The following is a 24,811-nucleotide window of genomic DNA, read 5'->3' as shown; positions in this document are numbered from 1 at the left end:
ATGTGGCTTAGTGGGCTGAGTGCCAGCCTACAAACCGAAGGGTTGCTGGTTCAATTGCCAGCCAGGGTACATGCCTGGGTTGTGGGCCAGGTCCCTAGTTGGGGGCATGAGAAACATTGATGTTTCTCTCCCTCTGCCTCCCTCCCTCCCTCTCTCTCTCTCAAAAAAATAAATAAAACTTTAAAAATGTTATCAAGAGCCTGGCTGGCGTAGCTCAGTGGACTGAGCATAGGCTGCGAACCAAAGTGTCGCAAGGTTCGATTCCCAGTCAGGCCACGGCCCCCAGCAACCGCATATTGATGTTTCTCTCTCTCTCTCTTTCTCCCTCCCTTCCTTCTCTAAAAATAAATAAATAAAGTCTTAAAAAAAGTTATCAAACAGCATCACATGATAACAGAGAAATTATATGTAAGTCAATCAATGCAGCATTTTTTTTTAGCAGTTAGGTACATTGTAAGGTATATACATTGTTTTTTAATATAATGCTACTGTATACTTAATAGACTACAGTATAGTATAAATAAAATTTTATATGCACTGGGAAACAAAAAAGTTTCATGTGACTTGCTCTATTGTGAATTTCACTTTACTTTGGTAGTCTGGAACTGGACAAGCAATATCTCTGAGGGATGACTGTATTTACAGATGACATGATCTTCCATATACAAATCCTTAGGATTCCACTAAAAACCCATTAGACTTAGTAAGTTCAGCAACTTTGCAGGGTACAAGATCAATATATGAATATCAATTGTGTTTCTATATACTTGCAATGAATCATCCAAAAATGAATTTAGGAACACAATTCAATTTATAATAGCATCAAAAAGAAGAAAACATTTAGAAATAAAAGACAAAAGAAGTGCAAAGTTTACCCTCTGAAAACTATAAACACTGTTGAAAGAATTATAAGTTTAAATAAGTAGGAAAATATCCCATGATGATGGATCAAAAGACAACATTGTATGGATGGCAACTCTCCAAAGTAAGCTATGGAATTGAGTATATAAAACTAGGAAGGAAACAAGACTGACCATATGTTGATGATTACTGAAATACAGTGATGCATTATATCAATCTTTGTACTTTTGTGTTTGAAAATTTCCATAATTAAAAGTTGAGCAAGTATTTTTTTAAATAATGAGTAGCTTCCAAATTAGTAAAGGGAAAAATGTATCACTACAGTATGTGTTTTAAAACAAGCCGAAACAAAAGCACAGTGTTTAGGGATGCATACACAGGTGGTAAACTTATGAAAGAAAAGTAAGGAAGTGATCACCATCCAACTCAGATAGTAGTTAATTCTAGAAGATACGAGGTGGGTTTTACTGAATATTCAATTTATTTTTGTACTTTTTTGCTGTCTAATGAGTAGCATTTAACATAAATTTCTGTCTTTGCCCCACACTCTTGGCACATCCCGTTGGTTTTAAAATATAACGCTCCAATGTCTGTTCCGAGTGGTTTGTCACTTCAGTTGTGGTTTCCTTTTTAAGCTATGAGTTGTTCAGAAGAAGTTATAACAAGTTATTTAGAAATTTTTAAATAAAAACATGTCTTTATTTCTTTATACCTTTATTTTCCCTTTGATATTCTTTAATAAAATTACTGTATTGTGGTCATGGAATAGGGCTTAAATAATGTCTGCATTTTCAAATTTATGGGAAAAATTTTTTAAGCTGGAGAAATTTTTATTTGTGTTTTCCATATGTATGTTACAGTTCCACATGTGAGTTTTATTTCATAAAAAAATGTTCTGAGCCCTGGCTGGTGTGGCTCAGTGGATTGAGCACCGGCCTGTGAACCAGTTTGACTGGATCACCAGTTCGACTCCCAGTCAGGGCACATACCTGGGTTGCAGGCCAGGTCCCCAGTAGGGGACGTGTGAGAGGCAACCACACATAGATGTTTCCCTTTCTGTTTCTTTCCTCTCCCCTTTCTAAAAATAAAATAAATAAAATCTTAAAAAAATGTTCTGAAAGACATAAAACACATATGAAAAAATAGACTAAAATATGCTAATAGTTAATAAATTAGTATGACTATTAAAAACAGAAATGGGAAATTAAATGGGAAAAAGATTTTATTATAAAAGAAAATTAACTTCAGTAAAATTTTATTTACCTGATCACATATGTTCAAAACATATCAAGTAAACAATATTAGATAATGAAACATAGTTCGAAACTTTAACACACCTTTTTCAGGAATCAACAGATCAAGCAATCTAAAAACAAATAAGGATAGGGAGGATTTTTAAAAACATTTTTATTAAAAATTTCAAACAAACACAAAAGTAGAGAATACAACCCTCATGTACCATAACCCAGTGTTAACCACGAACACTTTGCTATACTTCTTTCATCTATCCATCCAACACCCCTTTTATATTTGCCAGGATACTTGAAAGCAAATTCTAGACCTGTCATTTACCTCCAACATATATACGTAGATGTTGCAGCCAATCAAGGCCTGGCAGGTTCGTTCTAGATTCGGGCAGACAGAAGAAAATGCACAGAGCTGTGGGGAGGTTTGATGTGTCTTTATTCACACATGGGCAAGCCACGCACACTGCAAACTGTGAGTCTCTCTAGTGAGAAGCTCCTACTTGCTTAAGCACTACAGGCAAACAAAGCCAGCCTCAAGCCAAACAATTTTATAACGTAGCAAGACTCTGTGCATGGTAGCCCACTTCATGCTATGGGGAACTGTTTATCGGACCCAGGCTCAAGGCTATGAGAACACTACTCATCAGGCCCATTCAAGGTTATGGGAAAACTGCTTCCCTTAGTTACCCAGACACCTGGGTGTGGAAACCAGACTGCCTCCATTTACTCCACAACATACAATTCCTTATATAACCTAGTATTTATTACATTAAACAAAAAATAAAAGGATATAAAGGATTTAAACAATATTATAAAATAAAACCTCTTATCACTTGGAGTTTATAAAACTGACCTTTTACCTAACTACTAATAAAATTTCCATACATTTAAAAATGCAGACATTATTTAAGCCATATATTCCCTTGACAATACAACTGGACCACAAATTACTAATAAAAGAATACCAAAAATCAACAAACACCAATACTAGGAAACAGGCAAGAAAACCCTTCACTCTTAGTAACTTTTGGATTAAAAAGGAAATGAAAACTGTAATGACAAACCATTTAGAAAGGGCAGTGAGAGCATTACAAACTGAAGCCAGACGGGTAGACACACAGTATGGTACAAAAAAGAATACTCACACTTTAATGCCATTAGTTAGAAAGCAAGTAAATAAAAAAATTAACTAAGTAAGAAACTCAAGAAGCCAAAGACAGAATATTGAATTGAACCCAGGGAAGACAGGAAAAAGAACTGATAAAAGCAGAAATTAAGAAAAAGTAAGTAGCCCTGGCTGGCATAGCTTAGTGGATTGAGCGCGGGCTGCGAACCAAAGCATCGCAGGTTCGATTCCCAGTCAGGGCACATGCCTGGGTTGCAGGCCATGGTCCCCAGCAACCGCACATTGATGTTTCTCTCTCTTTCTCTCTCTCTCTCCCCCCCCCTTTCCTCTCTAAAAAATAAATAAATAAAATCTTAAAAAAAAAGAAAAAGTAAGTAAAAAATGGTAACAAGAGCAAGAAAAAGGACATTGGTTCCTTTAAAAGAATCATCTAAAGCCCTGGCTGGCGTAGCTCAGTGGATTGAGTGCAGGCTGGGAACCAAAGTGTCCCAGGTTCGATTCCCAGCCAGGGTACATTCCTGGGTTGCAGGCCAGAACCCCCAGCAACCACACATTGATGTATGTTTCTCTCTCTCTCTCTCTCTCCCTCCCTCCCTTCCCTCTCTAAAAATAAATAAATAAAATCTTAAAAAAAAAAAAAAAAGAATCATCTAATAGGCAAACTTTTCACAGACTGATCAGCAAAAAGACTCAAATAATCATTTAGAGCAATTAAGATCACAAGTACAGAAACAGAGGATACAAAAACTTATGAGAGAATATGTACAATTTCATAACTAACTTTAAAATTAAATGAAAGAGATTAATTTTACTAGGAAATATATCTTTCTTAAATTGACCCAAAATAGATCAAACCCAGGAAAAACACTGCAAACTCTCAGATATATTCTTAGAAAGTTTAACCAAATTCCTATAATATGAGGTAAATATTTTCAATTTCAAAGATCAGAATATTCTGCCCTGACTGGTGTGGCTCAGTGGACTGAGTGCCAGCCTGCAAACCAAGAGGTCACAGGTACCGTTCCCAGTCAGGACACATGCCTGGGTTGTGGGCCAGGTCCCCAACGAGGGGCATGCAAGAGGCAACCACACATTGATGTTTTTCTCCCTTTCTTTCTCCCTCCCCTCCCCCTCTCTAAAAATAAATAAAATCTTAAAAAAAGAAAAGATCAGAATATTCCTGAATACAAACAAGAATAAGACTAAACAAATAAACAAATCTAGCAGTAGCTACTCTCTTCTGTGAATCTATGTGAAAAATTCCCATATAAAAAACTTTAAATTTCCTGGCTGGCCTAGTTCAGTGGATTGAGCACAGGCTGCGAACCAAAGCATCGCAGGTTCGATTCCCAGCCCAGGCACATGCCTGGGTTGCAGGCCATGGTCCCCAGCAACCGCACATTGATGTTTCTCTCTCTCCCTCCCTTCCCTCTCTAAATATAAATAAATAAAATCTTTTAAAAAAAGTTAAATAAAAAAAAAACTTTAAATCTTGCAATGGGTTAAAATAACTCATCATGACCAAGTAGAGTTGGTAGAATTTTTTTTTAAGGTTCAGCATTAGGGAACCCAACAGAATTTATAGTTAAAAACTTTCTGACAAAGAAAACTCCAGGTCTAGGTAATTTCGCTAACAAATTCAACCAAACATTTACAGGAGAAATAATACTACCAACTCTTTTACAGAAAATCTGAAAGAAGGGAACACTCTCTAATTCATTTAGGAACTCAGCAATAACAAGATATCAAAACAAGACAAAGGTACTACAAAAGGAAAACTACATACTAATATCCATTGTAAACACAGATGCAAAAGAATTAGAAAACTGGTTCCATCCATGTATATAAAAAAAGATAATATATCAAAGTGAGTGGGGTTTATCCTGGGAATGCCAGGCCACAAATTTATTTCAAAATCAATGTAATTCACCACATGACAGACTAAATAAGAAAATCATAATCATTTCAATATATGAAGAAAAAGCATTTGACAAAATTCAACCTCTATTCACTATAAAAAACTGTCAGCAAACTAAGATATATATATATATATATATATATGGCACTTCTTTCACGTACAGTTAACATAATACTTAATGGTGAGATTGATTTCTTTCCCCCAAAGATCAAGAACATGATCAGGATGTCCAAACTCACCATTCCCATTAAACATTGTACAGGAAATCCCAGCCTGTGTGTTAACATAGGATTGAAAAAAGCATGAGATTGGAAAAGAATACATAAAACTGTATCTGCAAATGACATTTCCTACATTAAAAATCCTATGGAATCAAAAAAAATTCCTAGAATAAATGAGTTGTGCAGATTTGCAGGATTTAAAAATCAACATATAAAAACCAACATTATTTTTATAATCTACCAATGAATAAATGGAATTTGAAAACTTTAATAAGTATAACTTATAATAAATATCACCCCCAAAATATTCCAGGATACACCCGACAAAGCATGTGTGGGATCTATATGCCAAAAACTACAAAAAAGACTGGTGAAAGAAATGAAAGTTGTTCATAAATTGTTAAGACTCAATATATTGTTTATTTTTTTAAGATTTTATTTACTTATTTTTAGAGAGAAGGGAAGGGAGGGAGAAAGAGAGAGAAACATGATGTTAAGTGAAACATCCATAAATTGCCTCTCTCATTCATGCTCACAACTGGGAACTGGCCTGCAACCCAGGCACGTGCCCTGACCAGGAGTTAAATTGAGAATCGAACAGGCCACCTTTTGGTTTGTGGGCAAGACTCAATATATTGTTAACAGTTCAGTTTTCTTCAAATTGCTATAGATTCAAGGAAATCAAAATCAAAATCCTGGCAGGAGTTTATGTAGATGCCAACAGTTGACTGGGAAATTTATATGGAAAAGGAAAGGAACTAAAAATAGGCAAAACAATTTTGAAAAAGATAAATTTGGAGGATTCACACTGCCTTATTTCAAGACTTCCCATAAAGCTACAGCAATTAATACAGTGTGGTATTGGTGAAAGCATAAACACTTAAGACAATGTAACAGAACTGAGTGCCAGAACAGACTCAAAAGAACATGATCAGCTGACTTTCACAAAGTGCAAAAGCAATCAAAAAGAGAAAGGATTAATTATCTTTTCAACAAATGGTACTGGAAAAGATGGAAAAGGAGAATTTTAACATTTTAGATCTCTTGCTTCCCATTAAACACCAAGAAGTATTTCAAACTAGAGAAATAACAATTTTCCCTTTTTATAAAGATAAATCTGACGATAATGTTGCGGATGGACTGGTACAGAGACTGGTGGGAAGAATTCTAGTGAGAAGTCTAATAATAATCCCAGCGAGAGATCAGCTCTTGCAGATGAGGTGCCAGTGGGGATGGTAAAGATAATTTCAAAGACTTAATGATAGTAAGGATTGAGTTAATGGTGATGATTTTAACTAAAAATAAGATATCTCAAAGAATCTATTTTTAAGACACATTTTAGAAGAGAAATTGCAAAAGGTTTGTCCTAGGAATGTAAGGGAATATTATAACAGTAATTGCAAAGCACTCTGAATTGGGGTAGAGGAGTGTAAAATCTTACTAGGATTAGTCACATCCATAAATGTCTTTGTCATACCAATGTTCCATTATGCTACTTTCCCCGTATAACAAAACAGGAATTCTTTAGAAATATACTAGGAGATAGTTATGCTAACAGATCATTTGGGATATCATTGGTTTCCTGTCACTTTAGTAGTTAAGGGTACTCTCAAGTCAGGAAAGAAGCTAAGAGGTACACCACAAAACAAGGTTTAACTCTTGACACACCACTCTAATGACACAAAAGAGCTAGGCAGAATACAGGCTCTAAAAGACAGGCAAACTTGAGTTCAGATTCCAGCTCTGCCACTTACTAGCTGTACAGACCTGGGGAATTCATTTATCCCATTATATCATCTGTACATTGGAGGTAACAATGCATATCTCCCCACCATTGCTGCTAGTTACTGGCGCAGAGGTAGTAGCTATTTTATTGTTTTAAATATTTTTTCTTTTAATATTCCTTAACATAGTAACATTTATACTTGTCAATTATTTACATAAAGCAATGTTTTTCAAATAATTCCTCTAAATGTTACCTTAACTACAGAGTAAAGTGAAACACACTTTACTCTGTAAAAGTGTGTTATACCCAAAGATTTGGACATATAGTCTGGAACGAGAGGAAAATTTTTTATTAATGTGTATACCACATACAATATAACCATATTTAATAATAAAATGTTAATCTTCAGATAAAATTGGCATACCAAGAAAGTATGCCAGTTTATACTACAAAAGAGCCCTCATACAATGCCTCATATCCATAAACCACTTCAAAATGTCTGTCTCAGATTAGACAAGTCTGAACAGCATACCATGTAAGTTAGGTTGCATGTGATAAAAAGCCAAGATAAAAACAGTACTCAACCTGAAACCCAAAACTTTCCTACAGGCAAGGAACATTTTAAAAATTAAGTCAATTCCCTAAGATAGCTACCTATGCATTTTTGTCCTGAAAATTAAATAATATTGAAGCAAACCTGCTTCAAATGAAGAAAGCTTAAAATCCAGTCTTATAGCCATAAAAATAATAGAAAGCCATAATTATGTATCTAAACTTTAAAACTTTACCTGGTTTCTTTTTTTTATCAGAAGTAGCATCCAAAGTAGTTAAGGTGGTAGAGGTGCTTTTATGAGTATCATGACTGGATACTCCAGGATCATCTTCATCAGAAGAAAACGAAGATAAATGCTCTAAGTTTTTCAGTTCCCTAACTTTTTCTGATGGACTGTTCGACCCAGTGTCAGACACTAACGGTGTGGGTGTTGGTGTGGGTGTCGGTGTGCGTGCTGTAGAGGAAGTCTTTGGAAATGGTGGGGGACAAAACGTACGCACAATCTGGGTCCCGGGTCGTCTAGTCCTGTTAGGCATTCGAACAGCAAGAGTAGAAAACTGTTGCTTGGGCCCTGATTTCAGAAAATCTAAGAAAGAGGCAATAAATCCTGTTTTGACTTCTGGCTGTTTTTCCTCTACTTCTTTGATCTTCTGTCTCATTTTTTCTTGATGCTGATAAACATCATGGCAGCCTTCGGAGGGAGGAGTATATGGCAAATATATATCTGTTCCCCTTGGGTTCTGGCGTTTCCCTTGGGCAGGTCTTTTCAGCTGTTTCTGATTACTGTTGTCTTCCTCTTTAGTTTGCCCTTTCCCTTTAGTTTTTTTCTTCTGAAGGTTAAAATGCATCAAGTCTTGGTGTTCTTCTTCAATCTTGACACTGATTGCCTCACCAGGTTGGGCCATGGCCAACAGTGCAAGTGCACTCCTAGTTGGGTTCACTGACACACCACTGTCATCTCCTGCTAAGGTGAATTCGCTCTCCGATGTAGCACTTTCTCCGCTTATACTTCTACTACTAGAAACAAATTCTTGGTTTCTGTTATTATTTACTGAACTATCAATAGGAACTTCACAATCTTCTTCAGATTCATGATTGGTAGCAGACTGTTTCTTGAATGGGCCAGAACTTTGTTCCTGGACCTCATGATTTGGTCCAGCCACTGATGAAGTGAGTTTAGGTGCTTTATTTTGACCAGGTGTTTCAACATGCTGTTGATCAAGAGTCATTTTTGACTGAAGGGTAGGTACTGGTGAAACATTTACCGTAACTTGACTTCCATTTAGGGCAATATCATTTAAATTCTGTGGCTTTCCTACTGTAGCTGTTAGAGAGTTAAAATCTGAACTCACATGCCCAACATCTAATGATTGCTGAAAATGAGATTTAGAATCACCATTTTCAACAGTCGGAATGGTTTCATTTGACGTTGATTTGGAAAAATCAGAAGGTGTAACCCCACAAGCTGCAGCTGTAGCTGCTAAGATATCATCTACATTTGATAAAATATTTCTTTCATCAGTGAGCAGCATTGCCTCTGGGAAACATATTGATCCAAGGGAAACAAAATGATTCTTTGAATCATGTTGATTTGCTTCACTAAAGTGGTCCTTGGTTGTTAGATGTTGTTGTAAAGATTTTGAAGACTCAGAGAGATCCATTTTCATAATTTCAGAATTTTGAGCATGGAGTTGCTGCTGAGAATGATCACCATTGCTCTGAATAATAGAACCATCCATTTGAAGAAAAGGATGTACTATTTGTTGAGGACTTGGAACGCGCTGTACATGTAGAGGTGCCTTCACTTGTCCTAAACCTGCCTGAAGTATTGATTGTTGAAGAATTTGTAAATCACAGGCAGAATCTAGAAGGATCTGTGTATTAGGAAGAGATGGCTGATGGCCATGCCCTAAAGCATGATTTGGAATTTGAATCTGAGATGAGGCATTAATAATTTGATCATGCTGCTCCTGAACCTTGGCTTCATGAACTTTATGTATAAGAGGGTGCTGCTGGTTTAGGTCTTTAGTATTCAACCTTATTTGTGGAGTTTGCATTAATTCAGTTGATTTTTTAATATCAATGGTTGCTGTATTATTGACTTGGCCAATTTGTTGGTTAAGTTGTGTCACTGAACCAACCATACTTTCTTCTTTTTTTGAGCCTTGTAGAGCAAGCCCAACAACTTGGTCTTCAAGATGGGAATTACTTCTGATAACACTCTGAGGATATCTTTCATCTGCTTTTGACACCTTGTAAGCTGATTCTGGAACATTAATTTCCCCATCAGATAGCCTTTGGGTTGATGACTCAAGAGATACCTGTGGCTGTAATACCTGTAACTCTTGCATTGGAAAATCACCTTCTTGCTTTGAAGACGCATACACATTTGAGTCAAGTTTTCTTTCAGCGTAAGATTTTGGGTCAGGGGAAGGTATGTTATTTTGTAATGTCTGACAATGAGTAGAGGATGTAAAAGATGATTGGATAGCAGGCAAAAACTTTTGGGACTGGGGAGATGATGATCCTTGAGCCTGAGCATTTTGGGAAGAATGCATAGAAATATAATTCTGGGTTGTGCTAGAATCTGGCAAACTCTGAGCTCGAGAGGCGGAAGAATAAGAAAGAGAAGGAGCTGTTAATGTTAGGGACTGCCCTGATGCATAGTTTTCCGAAGGACTAACAACTGACAAAACTTGTGATTGAGATGAATAATTAACCTGTGTCTGGCTAACTGGTGACAAACCCTGAGAAGGACCAGATGAGTAGCTTTGAGACTGGCTAACTGAAGACAGATCTCTTGTTTGAGCAGGGTAATTCTCATTTGTAACTGAAGATAATACCTCTTGCTGATTAGAAGAATAATCAAGTGTCTGATTTTCAGAAGTTATAGTCTGAGATGAGCCAGAAAAAGTCAATGTTTTATATAAGGATGGCAACTTTTCAACTTTGCTGGACCTATAAACCTGTGAATGAACAATAGATGGCACATTATGTGGCTGTACTAAACCATAATTTTGGGACTGACTAACTGATAAAAGGCTTGGTAGTTGCGCTGTAGAATAAATTTGTGCTTGGCCTGATATTACAGAACTCTGGTTGTGTAAAGGTTTGGAATAGCTTAGTGTTTGCACAGGAGGAATTATACTTTGAGGTTTTGGGGTCTTAGTTGATGTGAGTGGTTGTTTTGTAGAACAGCTTTTTACTTTTGTAGTGGAAGGAAGATACCCTGATGACGGAATTGCAGATGAATAAGACTGAGCAAGTTCCACTGAGACCTGGGAGCTCTTCTGCTGCAATTCTCCATTGCTCACCTGAGTGGGCTCTCCTATTGGGCTACAAGATAAAGATGACTGCCTACTTGTTTCCTGAAAATTAACTACACTTGAGTTTGGTAGATAACTATGTAAGGAATGCTGTGAACCAGTCAGTTGTGCCTGAATAGACTGGGTACCTGAAGGCCGCTGATGGTGTTTAATAACACTACATTCTCGAAGAAGAGCTCTTTCAATGGAAGCAGTAGAATTAGTAAAGAGAGTTGAACTGTAGGCTTGAGGAGTTTGCTGGGTTCCCCCAAGTGCTGAAGGCAACAAACTGAACTGAGGTTGTAAAAGATGGGGTGCAGACTCTTGTGCAGAGCGATATGTTGAGGACTGAGGTGGTATGCTGTTACTTAATACAGAACTGCCCAGGCGCTCAAATGCCAAAGCAGTTGGAACAGTTCCCTGGGAAGTTTTGATTTGTAGCAAAGGGTCATGAGGATTTAAAATTCCATTTGATGTAGTGTTAAAAGTTGAATCCTGAAGCACCAAAGGTGAGGTGGTAGCAAAGTTCCTATTGCTGAAAGTGGTGGGATGCTGATAAGCAGAGAGGGCAGAAGGTGGAAGTGTTCCAGTGGTTGGCAAAGGTCCAGTAACAAACAGCTCAGTTGCTGCTGAGGAATGCATACCTATGAAGAGAAAACATGAAGATATTTCTACAATTACAGCACAAATACTTATATACACACACACATATATATGTTTTCATAGTAGATACTTATATAACCTCAACCCACCAAAACTTCTGTAAGATGGAAAAATTCTACATGTAAATTCTGAAAATTACATTTCAAAATACCTAGGTTTCTTAAAGCAAAAACAAAGTTACAGCTATCAGCAACTTATATATATATAATTATTATATAAAAATGAGTTTATATATAGTTAGACAAGGTCAATTAAGAAACTAGTAAAAATGTGCATTATCTCTAGTGATTAATTTACCTAATGCAAAACACCAATGGAGAAGCTAAAATATTCTTAACATTAAAATTGAAACTAAACTGCCTACATTTAACATGATCAATAAATCTCACAATAACAGGTCAGTGTTGCAAAGTTTTTTTAATCAAAACATATGCATTAAAAAAAAAACCTTGCATTTCAAGTGTTGACTTCCTATGAACAACTTCCAATAGCAGCAGATGCATATTTATCATAAAAGCTAATCAGAAATTAATAAAGTATTGTCAAGAAGAAATTGCTAACATTTCAGAATAGTATTCTAGCTATATAAAGCTAAAGTAAAAAAGTGTATACCCTATTATCCAAAAGTTTCACTTCTAGAAATATATCTTATGGAAATACAAGGGGAACCAAAAAACCCTGGATTATCTTCTGGAAGGCGAGCCCTTTGTAGTACAGGCTTTCCCCACTGGGTGAGTGTTCTAGGAACCCATCTGTATCAGTGTACCAGTGGGCATTGTTGTGAGAGGCCCCATTTGGCTCCAGTGAATTTTTTTTGAAAACTCATCACATTTGTACATTTCATGATGGGTGATTTACGAGCACACCTGCCGGCACTGTGCTGAGCGTTTAGCAGTTTTTGACCAAAAACAGCGTAACCCCGGTTGCCCCACCCTCTCCATTCACCTGATCTTACCCTGAGTGAGTTTTTGTTTCCCTAATGAAAAAAATCCTCAAAGGGGAACATTTTGCTGATGGGGAAGAGGTGAAACAAAAACAAAACAAAGAAGCACTAAAAGGCATCCAAATCAATGTTTTCAAAAACTGTTTTGGGCAGTGGAAAAAAATGTCTCAATAGGTGTATTACATCAAATGGAGAGTACTCTGAAGATGACTGAAATTTAAACATATAAGAATACACAATATTTTATACTTAAATTCTGGGTTTTTTGAGGTGCCCCCTTATAAGTAGACACAAAGACATGCAAAAGATATTCACTACAATTATTGTACATAAAGTAGAAATAACCTAAATGTCCATCAACAGGGGACTGATCAAATAATGATGGCATATCCTAATAATATTGTTGCTGTGAACATTAATTAGGTGGATATATATTTTGATATACAAAGATATCAAAAGAGAGTAAATACCAAACTGTTAAACCTTGTCTAAAAAAGTGGGACTGTTGTTAGAAATTATCATTTTCCATTTTATACACCCTTGTATTGTTTACATGCTTTTCAGTGAGCTTCCATTTAAAAATTTTTTTCACGGGAAAACAGATTCTCTAGCCCTTTCAAAAACATTCTTTTCTCACTTCTTTCCATTAAATGTCAAAAAAATATTACTACTACAAGGAATGAAAATAACTAGTTACACTTAAAAGAATAAGTAATACTTATAATTAATGATTAAAATAATATAACCACAGGAACTAGAATAGAAAGTCTAACTGGATATGTGTAATATAAAATTATTCCAGGAAGCAAAATATGAAGCCATTGTGTTTTTTAATATCCTGCATATTTCACACTAAAACATTAATTATCTTCTTGAAAGTAGAAAAAAATTGTTGAGGCATACTGAGAAGCTCTATGAATGTAATTTATATCAGAATAAAATATAATTTCTTATAGTTACCATCTACAAATATTTTCTCAAATATGCTGACATTTCTTATTCTTTAAGTAAAACCTTAAAAACAAACCTTCCTGTCATCCTGCAAAAAATAAAAATACATACAAATAATGTGGGTGAAAAACAGTTGAAAAATAAAATTAAAAAGTGCACATAAAGGGGCACAACACAGGATAGAGCAAAAGTAGGTTTACAGTTGTGATTATGGGAAACAGTGTATTCTTGTATTATTATTAACTAATTACCATACTATTTTCCATGAACTGTAAACCTACTTTTGCCCCACTCTGTATAATATCAACTTGTTAAGACTTTTATTAAATAGTGATTCAATCTTTTCAATGAAGGATAAGTTTACATAACTCAGTCCCATGATGGTTTTTGACCATACTGCCTACCTTGCCTGCAGTCACTAAAATAAGTGAAATTTAATCTTTTACTAAAAACAAAAACAAAACTCCAGAAAAGAAATATATAAAGTGATGGATGTATAAATTAACTAGATGAGGAGGAAATCTTTCAGAGTGTAAATGTATAGTAAATCATCACAAGGTATACTTTAAATATCTTACAATTTTATAGTCAATAAAGCTGAAATGGCGAAAAAATTAATCTTTACTCCTTTCAAGTATACAAGAACTATAACTGGCCCTTAACACAGGTTTGTACTGCATGGGTTCACTTACATGAGGCTTTTTTTTCTTTAAAGACTTTATTTATTTATTTATTTATTTATTTATTTATTTATTTATTTCTGGGGGCGGGGGGGAGAAACATGGATACACAAGAGATAAATTGATTGACTGCCGCTTGTATACCCCCAACTGGGGACCTGGCCCCCAACACAAGCATGTGCCCTGACTGGGAATGAAACCAGCGACCTTTTAGTTCGCAGGCCAGTACTTAATCCACTGACCCACACCAGCCAGAGCTATAGAATTTTTAAAATAAATACCGTTAGTGTATTTTCTCTTCCTTAAGATTTTCCTTAACAACATTTTCTCCAGCTTACTCTAAGAATACAGTACATAATATATATAACATATAACATGTGTTAATCGACTATGTTATTGGTAAGGTTTCCAGTCAATAGTAGGCTATTAGTAAAGTTTTAGGGGAGTCAAAAGTCACATGCAACACAGGGAATATAGTCAATATTGTAATAACTACGTATGATACCAGGTGAGTACTAGTATTATCGAGGGGATCACTTCACAAATTATATAAATGTGTAACCACTATGCTGTACACCTCAGACTAATATAAAATAATACTGTCAACTGTAATTGAAAAAAAAGTAAATTACATTTCCTTAAAAAAAAAAAAAAAAAAAAAAAAAGACGTGATACGTGGATTTTCAACTGTGCAGGAAGTCAGCATGCCCCTAACACCCACGTCTTTCAAGAGTCAACTGTACTTAAATTGACAGATGAAAATTTTACTTCTAAGGTTTCTTTATAATTATCCACCCTCTTCAACTTGTTGGTTTTTTATCAGAGTGCCTAAACTGAATTTCTGCTGGTAACAATTTCTTGAATTTTGTCCATCTTTAAATTGTGAAAAGTTCCAGGTTTCAAAGTTCACTGGAAAATCAATAATTAACTTCACTCTCAGTGATACTACCATAATGACAAGGACATACAAAGTATATTTTTATAAGACTTAACAATTCTGAAAACAAAGAATCACCTGTCTGCCAGGATGGAGCCCTGAATTGTGGTAAAAGAGTAGTTCCTGAAGAAGCAGCCTGGGCTGTTCGAGATTCAACAGAAGAGAGAAAGTTCATTACTGAAGATTCCTTAGTGTTAGTGCTGGCACTGTTCACACCAGTATCAAATATTCCAGAAAGACCTACATTTGAAGACAAAATATATCCCAAAGTAAAAATACTGTTAATACAAAATTACATTCCTGATTGTTATTTTTTTAAATCTCTGAAATTTGAGGCCAAAAGTTCTAAACTATAACCCTCACCTGATTTATTTTGAAATAGCAAATATTAATTTGACCAAGCACAGTTGTAATTTAAAATCTACAAAGATGCATGAAAAAAATCTTCCAACTAATTAATTATATAGATACTCCTTATGAATAAAAGACAAAGCTTTTAATCTCACTTTCATTTTAAAGTTTCCCATGGCACTGTTATGTCCTGACACACATTCATACCCCAACATGTGAAAACAGAGTTTTCTTCTTGTTCACTAAATGTACCCAGATTCATGTATTTCACATAGAGTTTTTACCGGTTGGCTGAGGTGTGGTAGAATATCCAGGAAGCTGATGGGAGGCTGCAAAAGTCTGTCTCTGAAGGAGATTTGTTTCAGAGAGTGAGGGATGTCCTTCTTCATAGCTTAAACTAGAGGATAATAAAAATAAGTGACCAAAAACATATCACCCAAACCATAAGATCAAAACAGTTCTAGAAAAAAAATATTCTAGGAGAGCAATGATCAAAAGTACAAGTCTTTGACTAAAATCCTGACCTATAGACAAATAGATCAAACACAGTCTCACAACACTGTCAAAACAGGGAAAATATATTGAAGATATACTAGGAAGAAAAATAATAAATAGTATTTTCCTTATTTCAACTTTTACCACCTGGGAGAGGTAAAACATGTTACAGTGGGAAAAGCAATATCCTGGAAAATAAAAGAGCTGAATTCATTATCCAAGCTCAATCACTGGTGTGATTTCAATAACTGACTCAATTACTATCAGACTAATTTCCTCATCTGTATGAATAACAGACAAGATCATCTCTAAGGCCCCTCTAATTCTAACATTCTGTGGAATAGAAGATAATTCAAATACTACTTCCCAAAAGCTCACCTAGAAAATTTCAAGCCTGTACATTTTGAGAGTCATTCAGAACAAGATGTTTTCTTCCTTTGATTTTTATTTTGAATATTTTAAACCCAGAAAAACTTACAATAGTACAAGGAATAACCCATACACTTGTTGTGTAACATTCAACAGTTAACATTTCGTTACATTTGTTTTATCTTTCTTTCTATACACAATTTTTTTTAATCAAAACCAGTTGAAAATAGCTTGGAGACATCACGATACTATATCCTTAATTCCTTCAATTGTATCTCCAAAGGATAGGACATTCTCCTAATTAACCAATTAATTAGACTTGAAGAACCTTAACAATGAGTCAACAATAATATGTGCCCTAGCTTGGGTAGCTCAGTTGGTTAGAGTGTCATCCCAATACGCCAAGGTTGCTGGTTCAATCTCCGGTCAGGGCACACACAAGAAGCAACCAAATGCATAAGAGAAAGTAGAACAACAAATCAATGTCTACCTGTCTCTCCCACCCCTTCCTCTGTCTCTCTAAAATCAATGTATTTAAAAAATTTTAAATAACATTCAATACAGCGGTCATACTCCAATTCCCTCAATTATCATGGAATTTTTAAGTTTTTTTCAGTATAGGATCCAATCAAATTCAAGAATTGCATTTGGTTCTGTCTCTTTAAATTTAGAATAGTTGCCCTCAGATCCCACATCCCCTTTGTCTTGATTTCATGACACAGACTTCTTGCATTATGGGCTATCCAAAAGTCTGGGTTGGTCTGATCCCTACATCATAAGTAGTGACGTTTTGAACTTCTTACTGCATAACATGAGGATGCTCACAATGGCAGTTTGTCTCATTATGGGTGATGCTAAACTGAATGGTGCTGTCAGATCTCTCCATGTAATTTTTACCTCCTTGGAAATTAATATGCAATTATGAGGTATTATTTTAACACTTGATCCCAACTTGTAAATACCTTGATTTCAACAGCCAATGATTTTAGATATCATCCACTCAAGATCTTTAATTCAGTCATTGCACTGGATATTGGAAATGGTAGGTTTCTAATTATATTATTATTTCAATATGTAAAAGCATTCTTCTATAAAATAAAAATGAGCCTTTTCCCCTCTTATGTATATATTATATACTATACTTATATATTTTAATGTTTTTTAGGGATGTGTATATATTATACACTTTAAAAAGATACATTACTGTAGATTCTTGATGTTCAATTTGCCCCTTCTTTTGATCCTGTCTTCTTTTGATGTGTCCTGCTTGGTGCTCAAACACATTCTTCTAGCACAAGATGTTTCAGGCTCACCTTTGTATTTTCCCTGTACAAGACCTGAAACTAGCCCTTTTTCTGGGCAATGGCATTTAGAAACCAAGATCTAGGTGTAAGGTGTGTTCAGTGCCCAAGGTGTCATTCATTGTTTCTAGGCTCTTTTGGTGGATGAAGCTAGGAAAATAACTGTCTTTATAAATACTGGAGTTAATACTGACAACTCTAATTCAAATTCAAAACAGTACTCCTCATCTTCCCTCATTTCAAGTATATATCTCCCTTTTCCTAAGGTTACACTCCTAGTTCATAACTACTTCAGTGTATTTACTCATTAGCTCTACTTGAGAATACTGTAATGCAATCTCTACCAAAAACAAATCTACTAAGTAAAGGTCAGTATTTCTTCACAGTGCTTTCTGTCCCAAGATTATACCACTAAGTGTATACATTTAGAACACTAATTCAAAAGTAATATATAATTATTTGCTACAGCTACCTTATTAATTAGATACAGGAATTAGATTTTGTTTCTGTTTGAAGATTCAATTTTAGGATTATTTTAAAATCTTTTTTAACTTTGAAGATAAATTTTATTAAGGTATAATTTACAATAAAGTATACCCATTTTAGGTGTACTTAAATGTTCAGTGTGTACACATTTTTTTAATAAATGTACACATCAGTATAATCACAATATCCACCAACTTGCAGAACATTTCCAACACAACAAAAGGTTTATCATGCCCTTTTGCAGTCAGCATCTTCTTCATCTCATCCCCAGAAAGCCACTAAGTCTAATGTCACTAAAATTTAGGCTTGTCTGGTCTAGAATTTCATATAAATGGAATTATAGTCTGTATTCTTATGTCTGGCTCTTTTCATATAGCATGTTTTTTGAGATAAATCTATGTTGTTGTATACACGAGTAGTTCATTTCTTTAAAATGAGTATGAATATGTCACATGTTTACCTAGTCACCTGGTGGACATTCGGTTGTTTTCAGTTAGGGGCTACTATGAATAAACCTCTTGTGAACATTTGTATACAAGTCTTTTGTGAACATATGTTTTCATTTCCCTAAATTACATGTTTGGAGTAGAATTACTGGATGAGAAAATAGGTGCATGTAGTATTTTACATTACCATCAACAATGAACGTTCCCTTTTTGCTTTTTATCCTTATGACCATTAGATCTTTTTCAGTTTTCTTAAATTTACCCATTCTAGGTAGGTATAGTGGTATCTCCTTATGGTTTAATTTGCATTTCCCTAATAACAAATGATGAGTTATATGTTTTAACATGTTTTAAACATATAAACATGTTTATGTTTATATATGTTAAATATATGTTTATAAGGGTCTTTTTATATGTTTATAAACTATTCTTTTGGCTTCTCTTAGTGATGTTTGTTCAAATTATTTGCCCTTAAAGAAAAAAATGTGTGGCCCTGGCCTGGCTGCTCGGTGGGCTGGAGTGTCATCCAGTAGACCAAAAGGTCTCCGGTTTGATTCCCAGTTGAGGCATGTACAAGAAGGCAACCAAGCAATGTTTCTCTCACATATGTCTGTCTTTCTGTCTGTCTGTCTGTCTCCCTAAAAACAATGAAAAAAGTGTCCTCGGGTGAGAATTTAAAAAGTTTTTTCTTTTCCTGGAAAAAAATGCCTCAAGACAGGGCCTGTTTCTCACTCCCATATGTGAGCCACTGTAAAATCTCCTATGAATAAATGTACATCTATTTAATATAGGACCATGATGACATAGCTCTCTACCTAGCCCCCAAGGCCTAGATGGGTGGTGGGAAGAGACAGCGAAGATTTTTACTGTCCTCCTACATACTCCAAATATTACAGGAGCTAAGGTCTAGAGAGGAGGAAGGAGCCAAAGGATGAGCCACAACAAATGCTTCAATCCTCTTCCCAGCCTAGTATAAAATTTTAATCTTCCATTCTCTCCCCATATACTGAAATCAGAGTATAGACTCAATCTTGATAAGAAGGGTCAGAATTTTGTATGGAGAAGTATCGTCCTTCAGGAGATGTCACTTAAATTCTTTTAAAAAAACTGACCTTTTCCTGAGAAATAAAACAAATCAATAGAGATAATGATTCAGTTACCGCTCTTTACCTTTTTTATTCTAAGTCTGAACATTCTTTCCCTAAACTTTCCTAATTTTAATCTAATTTGTTTAACAAAGAAAATTAAGTTTTAAGGCAGATGAGAAAGCTGACACAAAAATCTCATTTACAATGGCAATTTTTGCATAAAAATGGTATATGAGCATAAGAAAAAATGTGCCCTGCCTGGTGTGGCTCAGTGGGCTGGGAATTGTACTGTGAATCAGAAGGTTGCCACTTTGATTCCTGGTCAGGGCACATGCCTGGGTTGTAGGTCAGGTCCCTAGTTACGGGACTCACAAGAGGCAACTGACTAATGTTTCTTTTGTACATCAATGTTTCTCACCCTTGCTTTCTCCCTCTCTTCCTCTCTCTCTAAAAATAAATAAAATCTTCTGCCCTGGATGGTGTAGCTCAGTGGATTGAGTGCGGGCTGAAAGCCAAAGGGTCTCCAGTTCGATTCCCAGTCAGGGCACATGCCTGAGTTGTGGGCCAGGGCCCCAGTGGGGGTCACGTGAGAGGCAACCACACATTGGTGTTTCTCTCCCTCTCTTTCTCCCTCCCTTCCCTCTCTAAAAATAAACTTTAAAAAACCTTTAATAAATAATAAAATCTTCTTTAAAAAAAGAAAAATGCACCTGGCTGGCGTAGCTCAGTGGATTGAGCGTGGGCTGGGAACCAAAGTGTCCCAGGTTGGATTCCCAGCCAGGGTACATTCCTGGGTTGCAGGCCATAACCCCCAGCAACCGCACATTGATGTCTGTCTGTCTGTCTGTCTGTCTCTACCTCCCTCCCTAAAAATAAATAAATAAAATCTTTAAAAAAAAAAAGAAAAGAAAAATGCTTTTGAATATATTAACAATAAGTTATCTTATGGTTTATATTGAGATACCAATAAGATTTACAAATTCTGCTCCTTGCATAACATACTTTTATATTCATAATAATTAAGAAATAAAACACATTCCAAGTTTAAAAATTAATTAGCAAAAGTTCCATGAAATATGTTAAATCCCAGCAAACAAGCCAGAACTTGCACACAAGTCATAAGTTATTTAAGCATTGAATGAATGATTTTGTCTTTAATTAGTAATATCGCTCTTTTCTCTGTGTTAAAGAATTTGGCCACTGGAAAAAATATATTCTAATATAGTAACAGAATTATCTTTAGTCTTTGAAAATATTGTTTTATTCTTACATATATCAACTCTTCCTAGTTGAAAATGGTAAGAACCCTAGATTAGAAATCAGGAGGCCTAGATTCCAGTCCTCATTCTACAAATATGTTTCAAGACTTTCAGCAAAGTACGTATCTTGTAGAGTGTAAGTTTTCCTATTTATGAAATCTAATGTTCTTTGTATTTCTAATATTCTGAGTTAAGCTAAATATTTTTGCTTCATTTACCACACAGTATTCTTCAGTATAAAATCTGTCTTCAAAACTGCATCGACATAAACACTGAGTTCACTCAGTTAACTGTGTTTCCAACTCCAGCATGTCTGTCCCACTCATACCTTAATGTTATTTTAAATAATCATGGTGTAAGAATTATAAACAAGATTGAAGCATAAGAATAATCAGGCCTATTAAAGGATTATTTAACATAAATTTGAGAAAATAAACCATGAAACAACTATGTAACACCTATATAAAAGCACAGGATTTGCAAATAGGCCACAGGATTCTAATCCAGTTCTGTTCTTTACAAATTCTGCAACTTGAGGCTAACCACATACTTTTCCTATCTCAGTTTCCTCAACTTTAAAATATGGGTAATAAGAACACCCATGTTCATAAGGTTGTGAGAATGCATGATAAAGCATGTATTTAACATTTTGCTAAGTACTGTGTTTGGCACATCATTTTCAATCATTGCTATTATTATTGTATCTAAAGGTGAGGTCTGCATTTATATGACTGACATTTACTAACTGTGAAATATTATGCTAAGCACTAGAAGATAGAAAAATAAAATTATAAGTAAATAAACAAACATAACACATCAATAAGGTTTAGCTCTAAGAAATGATACCTGAATATTGGAAGAGGAGAATTGTCCAAGGAAAGAAACAAGGAGCATTTAGGAAGAGAATACCATATACAAAAACCTGGAAACTGTGAGTAACATGATACATTAGTAGACCTGTGCATAATTCTGCATAGTTCTATTGAGGGATGGGGATATTAGTCAGACAGAAGCCAGATTACAGAAAATTTATGTCGAAAATAAGATCCACATTTTTATCTTCAAAGGAATCAAGAGCCTATAAAGAATTCTAATCAGAGTTAAAGTATTAAAATTTTATTTTAAAAGAATGGTTTTTAAACAGGGGTGCCCATGAGCATCATCTGGTACGTTTTTCAAACTATGTACTCTCAGTTCTCACTTCCAGCAGTTATTTATTTGTAATTGTGACATGGGAACCTATTGAAAAAGCTCTTCAGACAATTCTGCCATGTACTGGCAATAGAGAATCACTGTCTTAGAAAGATAATCTGGTAAGTGGTATGAAGAACAGAGAGAGCCTGAAGGCAAGAAGGCCAACATCCTACCGTAGAAATCGGTAAAACATTTTAAGGACAGAAAAGTAGCAATAGTTAGCTATTTGCAAACTCTTAGGAAACAGAATTGGCAAACATGGCCAACAAATATTTGTAGGGGAAGATGGAGAAATCATGAATGATAGGAAGCTGCTCATAAGGCTGAACAAATATTGAAGAGTTTGATTTGGGATGCATTAAGTTTGAGGTGAGGTGTTCATAGATAGAGTGAGAAATACTCAAAAGAATGAACATTCCTATTTAAAACTCAGGAAAAGAAATTTGAGTGGGAAATAGTGGTATTTCTGAGTCATGGAACTGGGTGACATTGCCAGAAAGTGTCTTACATGAGAAATGGGTTGAGAACAGAAGCTATGGGGGACACTACTTTTGGAAGACACAGTGATCGACAAGTCTCCACAAAAAGGAGTCACTAAGTTGAGGAAGAGGGTTATACAAAGGCCTGACGTGGGAAAGAGTTTGCTATATAGGGAAGCTGAAGAAAGATCAACATGTTTGTTTGTTTGTTTGTTTTTTAAAGGCTTTATTTATTTATTTTTAGAGAGGGGAGGGAGGGAGAAACAGAGTTGAGAGAGAGAAATATCAATGTGTGGCTGCTGGGGGCTGTGCCCTGCAACCCAGGCATGTGCCCTGACTGGGAATCAAACCTGTGACACTTTGGTTCACAGCCTGCACTCAATCCACTGAGCTACGCCAGCCAGGGCTAGATCAACATGTTTTGAGTGTCCTGAGAGAAGGGCAAGTGGCAGGGAGATTGATTCACCTAAAAAGGTAGTAGGCAAAAGGCAGATGTGAAAAGCTTATGGGTACAATAAAGGAGTCTGGATTTTATTCCAAGTACAATAGAAAACTAGTGCAACTGAAGGGTTTTGCTTTTTTTAAAATCTTCACCCAAGAATATGTTTATTAATTTTAGAAAGAGACAAAGAGAGGGAGAGAGAAACACCAATCGGCCACCTCCTGTAAACGTCTCAATGAAGAATCAAATACACAACCTAGGTGTGTACCCTGACCCGGAATTGAACCTGCAACCTTTAGGTGTATGGGATTACACTCCAACCAACTGAATCACCTGGCTAGGGCAACAACTAAAGGTTTTTAAAGCAAGGATTGACTACAGTTTTAAAAGTGGCTCTAGCTGCTACCTGCTACAACATTTCCATCAGTTCCCACACTAAAATTGAAAGCAAAGGGAGTCCTAAAATCAAATACACCTTTCAATGCCATAACCACTACCCCCCTCATATATACATTACTACCCAAGCAGCTCCATATTTGACTAAAAATTACTTAAAAATTAATCTTAAGGGACATAGAGTTTAATAAACTTGGCTACCAACTGCTGAGTAATTCTATAGCAATGTCTCTTATTTAAAAAAAGTGAAAATAACAAGGTTGTTGATTATAAAGACACTTCCCTTCCCTTAAACCTGAGTTTGCAGAAAACCGTGGGAAAGAGAAATCTACATGTTAAAAATGGTGAACTCTTCAGGATATTAATAGCAATAATAAAAAAACAATTATGAGTCTTGACAAAGGCATAAACGAAAACCCTAACACACTGCTGGTGGCAATGTAAAACAGTGCAGTCACTTTAGAAAACAAGTTTGGTAGTTCCTCAAAATGTTAAACACAGATTTACCACATGACCCAATGATTCCACTCCTAGGTGTCTACCCAAGGAAAATGAATCATATATTCAAACAAATACTTTTATACAAATGTTCACAGCATTTGTATAAAATTGCTACCTTTTTATTTTGAATAAAGATAAAATTTTTAGATCCAATTTTTCCCATCCCCCCTCTTAACACCTTTCTTTTAAAAGAAATACATAAAAGCAGCATTATTCACAAGAGCCAGAAAGTAAAAACACACCCAAATGTCCATGAACTTGTAAATGAACAAACTGAGCTGTATCTATAAAACAGAGTATTATTCCACTGTAAGTACTTACATGTACTGATACATGCTACAACATAGATGAATGTCAAAAGTATCATGCTTAGTCAAAGAAGCCACACACAAAAGAACACATATTTTTATGACTTCACTTACATGAAATGTCCAAAAAAGCAAATCTATAGAGACAGAGTATTGATTAATGGTTGCATAGAGCTAGGGGTGAGAATGGGGAGTAACTACAAATGGGAATGAGGTTTCTTTTGGGGATGATGAAAATGTTTGAAGATTAGATTGTGTTCATACTAGTGATGTAAAGATACTAAAAAAATCATTGAATTGTACAGTTAATATGAACATTACGATATGTAAAATAAATCTCAATGAAGCTGTTAATTTTTTTTCTAAAATGCTGGAATAGTCAAACAGCCTGGATTTGCTCTAAAAGGACCTGAGCAATTTAAAGCAACTTTGGGCCTTAATTTGCTCATTTTTAAGACTAACTCAGAACAAAGCAACTCCTTACACTACAAGTAGGTTCCTCAGAAGACCTGAAGGCAGAAGACAGAACTGTATTATTTGTCCATTCCCTCCTTCTAACTCAACT

The 24,811-nt window shown here is 35.4% G+C and overlaps 1 protein-coding gene across 4 annotated transcripts in view; it reads right to left on the bottom strand.

Moving 5' to 3' along the window:
* QSER1 (glutamine and serine rich 1) overlaps nucleotides 1-24,811 on the bottom strand; it is a 69,985-nt gene that overhangs the window by 36,014 nt on the left and 9,160 nt on the right. For all 4 annotated transcript variants that reach the window (XM_036029200.1, XM_036029201.1, XM_036029202.1 and 1 more), the window contains 3 exons: nucleotides 15,767-15,879; nucleotides 15,210-15,371; nucleotides 7,888-11,601 (listed from right to left, as the gene is read on the bottom strand). In XM_036029200.1, the coding sequence (XP_035885093.1) occupies nucleotides 7,888-11,601; nucleotides 15,210-15,371; nucleotides 15,767-15,879 (3,989 nt within the window). The remainder of the gene's footprint in view (nucleotides 1-7,887; nucleotides 11,602-15,209; nucleotides 15,372-15,766; nucleotides 15,880-24,811) is intronic.

This window comes from Phyllostomus discolor, chromosome 6 (assembly GCF_004126475.2).
Source record: "Phyllostomus discolor isolate MPI-MPIP mPhyDis1 chromosome 6, mPhyDis1.pri.v3, whole genome shotgun sequence".
Taxonomy (NCBI): Eukaryota; Metazoa; Chordata; class Mammalia; order Chiroptera; family Phyllostomidae; genus Phyllostomus; species Phyllostomus discolor.
Note: the sequence above shows the minus strand (reverse complement) of the source record. Positions and strands in the feature narration are given on the sequence as shown.